This window comes from Limulus polyphemus, unplaced genomic scaffold (assembly GCF_000517525.1).
Source record: "Limulus polyphemus unplaced genomic scaffold, Limulus_polyphemus-2.1.2 Scaffold13, whole genome shotgun sequence".
Taxonomy (NCBI): domain Eukaryota; kingdom Metazoa; phylum Arthropoda; class Merostomata; order Xiphosura; family Limulidae; genus Limulus; species Limulus polyphemus.
The window spans coordinates 1,724,798-1,730,052 of record NW_013665623.1 but is presented as its reverse complement, the minus strand read 5'-3'; the positions used below and the strand labels follow the sequence as shown (position 1 = coordinate 1,730,052).

Here is a 5,255-nt window from a genome sequence, read left to right as displayed (position 1 = left end):
ATTAACGCTAGTGTTAGCGTCAGTATTGTTACGTAAAAGTGAAATTTCGAGCAACTCTCCACACGCCTATAAATATAACCAATGCAACGCGCCAAAAAGGTAATATTTATTATTGGGTTGCTATAATTGGTGTGCTATAAACTTCGTAAGCTATAACTGTAATTAACGCTTATTAATTGGGTTTAGATATATTGACCAGAAACGTTTATAAATTTCGAACATCACAAATCATTTAACTTCAGCGGAATTCACATCGGACATTAGTACTTTTACGAAAACATTACCTAACGTCACCGGGAAGAAAAATCGGCGTGTGATCAATGAATTTCACAGAGCTAGCTAGCTCCCTATTAAGTGAATTGTATTTACATCAACTCCAAATTAACTCACTCATCGTGAACCCTAGATAAGACATCAAGGAAGTTCCAGACTAGAAAAAAGATTTTATATTGCTTATAAGTTTGTAAACTATTTTTATATAAATCATTGTTTGTAATAACTGTTATTGTAAATTGTATTGTTGTTTGTATGTTAAAACATATTTGTGTTAAAAAACTGTGTATCAATCTTGTTGGCAAATATCATAAATTGGAGATATATCGGCATATATTTAACTACTAAATTTATATTATCATTTAGCTCGGTTTCAGACCATTCGAAATTGTAATACGTAACAAAATCCATTAAAATGGTACAACTTTCAACACGTTCACATTTCGTCTCCAGTCCAACTTTCACTTGTGAAAGACATACATACACACAGCTTATTTCCATAATAATGGATCTTAACTTCATCTTACGTTATTTTACAGAATATTGTGTATTTATCTAGAATTAAAATGACATGAATTTTCAGGAACATAGTTACAACAATAAGTAAACCTTAACAAATATATTAATACTGCAAAATAACGCGTTAAGTTAAAACTCTCCAATGCATAAATGACGCGATAAAATGCTACTACATAAAATTACTATAAAATTCTCACGTCGTCAGAAAAATCTTTAATTGACGTTTCTATTCATCTGTTGCTCGGAAAAGAGCAGTTTATATAACTTTAAAATGCATTATTACAAAAAATATTTACTATAGCAGAATGTAATTATTGCATATACATATATATGTGTGTATAGAAAATTAACACTTAAACAGTCAAGCAAAATAAAATCAAAAGAAAAGACTGCGTTAAAATAGCAAATCCAATCCTGTGATAAATGACATTTAAATAAACAAAACAAACCCCCGAAAATATAAAAATAATATTAAGAACATATTTGCATCCTTAATTTAATTTTGTTTTTTATTTGGTCTTATTTTATTCATTTAATTATCATATATATATTTACAATGCGTAATATGTGTAATCGCATATGTATACTATATTTGAATTTTTTTTACGTGCTTTACCTGATAGTCCAATAGATACACCGCTTGGTCGTTTCAAGTTTTCCGCTTTCCGAACCATAACTTTTAGCCTGTCTGCCTCTGGTTGATATTGCAGCATTACAAACAGTTGACCAAGGTCTACCGACTGTAGTTTCTAGTGGAAACAACATTTTTACAGTAAACGGGAACACATGATAATCATTTGTTACTTCTAAATCTACCTTCTTCAATGTGTACATACCAATAAGTATTTCATATACGTCTTTCATCTTAAAACCTTGATTTTTATTTCTTCATCCCTACATTCCTAATATATAAAACAATATTAAGCTGATACACCGGCACTTTTATGTTTCTTTATTCCACTTTAGAGTTTGACTTCATTGTACATTTAAACTTCAAGTATAAATAAATAATGTTAAAGTGTTAAATATTTTATTGGAATAAATGACTTGTATCAATGAGACAAAATGACATTTCTTTTTTCCTCTTTCAGAATCTAAATAGTTCCTGCCTGTGTAAATTTAACATCGTAATCACTAAAAATAGGCGTAATATTGAGAATCATTTTAGCATATTAATATGGAGAGTTAAAAATCATTACTAATACGCTTACATGTACTATCAATATAACAATTATATAATAATCAGCGAACTCTAAATCAGTTATTAAAAATAAGTTCATAATTGAATCAGATTTATCTGAACAAACAGAAAAAAGCATGCACGAAAAAATAATTGAAACTGTAGTTTACAAAAGAACTAACAAGTACAACTACGACAGCTGTGGGTAGTCCCTTGGTTGGACAATGGTAAGTCTGCGGATTTAAAACGTTAAACTCAGGGATTTGATTCCCTTCGGTAGAAATAGCAGACGGTCCGATGTGGCTTTGCAACAACAACAAAAACACACACACACACACACCACACACTCAGTGGGTGTTTAAAATAAAAAGTAGAATGTTACATATTACTTTACTGTTACACACACACACACACACCACACACTCAGTGGGTGGTTAAAATAAAAAGTAGAATGTTACATATTACTTTACTGTTACACACACACACACACACCACACACTCAGTGGGTATTTAAAATAAAAAGTAGAATGTTACATATTACTTTACTGTTACACACACACTAGTCAGAAAATCATAGAATAGTCTTAATAATCGATAATCTCTTGAAAGACGGCAGCAAGACAGAGCATAAATTCCACATACAGTACAATGTAGTACCATTCTAAAGACGGCAACAAGACAGAGCATAAATTCCACATACAGTACAATGTAGTACCATTCTAAAGACGGCAACAAGACAGAGCATAAATTCCACATACCGTACAATGTAGTACCATTCTTTGATATGTGTGGTATTTAGTTGGTATAAAGAGGGCGGTAGCTGTGTTTGCTCCTTATGTGAAGCTCTACCCCCCCCCCCAAAAAAAAAAAAAGTCGATTTAGTTTATATGAGGTGATTGCCATATTCATGCCATGTTCCCAAAGTCAGTCTAAAAAGATACGTGTTTGGTAAATGAAACATACCATCACCATCCGGGTAGAATTCCAACATGAGAGGGAGCATCTGGACAGCCACAATCCCTAAGAACTCCTTGGATGTCACTCAATCCCTAAATCTAAGCCATCCCGTGAAACATCGCTCGTATCATTACTCTAACAGTCTAAGCGGTAGGGTAGAACATTTGGTCCCAGCCTTCATCAGATCTTCACCATATCCAAATTCTTTCAGATTCTAGTACTTTCAGTTGTTAGTATCTTGTGAAGAAAGGCTTTACTACCAAGGCTGATATTTCATATTTCCCAAACATTGTAGAGAAATGCTCATATCTTGTCCACAGTTGATCGTGATACTCCTCACAACACGTCTAACGCATCTGCAGTTCTTCTCGACGGGGATTTTTTTTTTGTCAGAGTTACTCTTAAAAGTTATCAGTTGCATTTCCATTTTAGATAGAACTCGGAGAGAGTTTTTCTAGATACCTCTGTTGGTTTCGACTTGTCTAAAAAAAACAACTCCGCTGCATGGGCATCTCCTATTGTGAATTTACTTCGATCTCTATGTTATATGGTTGATAAAGTCCACCGTATTGAACCTGCTTATATATATATATTTATATGCATGTGTGTGTGCATCTGTTCAATCACAAAACTACGTGATTCAGCTTCACTTACAACACTGAGGAATTGCAGCTGACATTCTATAATATTTTAGACAGCACGTGAAGGAAAGTTACCCTTAAGGTTTATTATATTTAATAGTTATGGAGCCAATATACTTACTGATCTCGAAGTCTTGAGGGGAGACAGCTTTTCTGAAATTATTTGTGGGACATCTGGCGTTAGGTCTAGCTGGGACAAAGGTAGCCATAAGTCACCAATTAGTCGATTCTTGAAAGAATGAAAGAGCTTGACGTAGACAGACAGTCTCAGTGTAAATTGGGTTAACTCTTTCAAAGTATAACCTTCAAAAGAAAAGTTCTCCTCATACTCTGGGTTTAAGGATTTTTTAGATACGGAAGTGCTGTGTGAGGATTTTTTGCGAGCTAGCAATGATACTTTTACGTATGAAGAGCAGTTTTTACGATATTTCACTGGAAGATTAGCGACCCGAATTATGTGAACGGTTAAAGAATTTATACTTGACACATAAACTATGCTAAATTCAATAACAGGAGTCTTCTTATGGGTGATTTTAGTATCTGACAAGTTACTTTCAGTATCTGGTCTCGAACTGTCTGAGTCTTCTGACTGTAGTTGATGTATTCTAGTTTTAGGACGAGTATTAGGATCAACCAGATCTGTTTCGCATTCCGTATCTGTAAATGGACTATCGTAGTTTTCTTGGCTTTTCAAAAATTCTAAATGGGGAAAATGGGGCTCTTGTTGAAAAGTCAGTGATGATAAATTATCTTGTAGTGATGAATCATCACCATATGAATTTTGATTTATTGAAACGGCTTTCAATGTAGGTTTGCTTTCTAATAAAAGTTTTCGGGAGCTCTGAAGATCATCAAAAAACTTCTGTCGCTTCTTCATTACGTAAAGACGCCAACATAGAAAGATGACTAAGATGAGGAGAAATGCTGAAACAGCACACACAACAGCTAACACCGTCTGCACCCATCCTATATTAACATCAACATAAAAAATGTAAATATAAATATTTTTTTAAATAATTTTTAAACTAATAGAGTGCCAATTTTTGTTGTTTTTTTTGTACTAATGTATCATTAAACATTAACCTTAAAACACATTCTTAAATTAATTTAACTTTGCCATTTAAGACTTAGGCGTTTAAAGGGATTACCAAATATAAGGTATACAAAACAAACGTACATATTGTGCACTGATTATACATTGTTTAAAGGTAAGTAAAAGTAATCAATCAGCCGAAGACCATACGTATTTATTAAGGAATGTCTAGTAAGCCATCCACACTTTTTAAACCTCCATAAGTTATGCACATAATAACGTTATGCCATAAATCATATAACCATGTCTTACGTTTGTATGCGTACGATTTTTAGCGTTATAAGCCACAGGGGGTCATAATTTAAATAATTATTACAAGTTGCACGAATATTTTTTAAATATAATCAATAAATATTATAACTAACAAAGAACTATAAATGTATATTCATAAAATAAATATGCTATATTTTAAATGTGGGATATTTATTCACAGGTTTTCTAAAAGCAACACATGTGAGTACAAATATGCCTGTAGAAAATGCAATTCACCAGGGCAATAATTTGGATACTGGGTGCTTAAAAGCTCTTTTTTGGAGCAGAATTATAATTATATCCAGAATATTACTTGAAAGCAACACCTCTAGCTGAACTC

General features: G+C 32.7%; 1 protein-coding gene across 1 annotated transcript in view; it reads right to left on the bottom strand.

The window, feature by feature from the left end:
- Positions 1 to 5,255, bottom strand: part of LOC106456978 (synaptotagmin-7-like) — a 15,855-nt gene that overhangs the window by 2,059 nt on the left and 8,541 nt on the right. Inside the window, exons 2-3 of the mRNA XM_013916364.2 lie at positions 3,692 to 4,536; positions 1,409 to 1,541 (exon numbers count right to left, since the gene is read on the bottom strand). Of these exons, the coding sequence (XP_013771818.1) occupies positions 1,409 to 1,541; positions 3,692 to 4,536 (978 nt within the window). The remainder of the gene's footprint in view (positions 1 to 1,408; positions 1,542 to 3,691; positions 4,537 to 5,255) is intronic.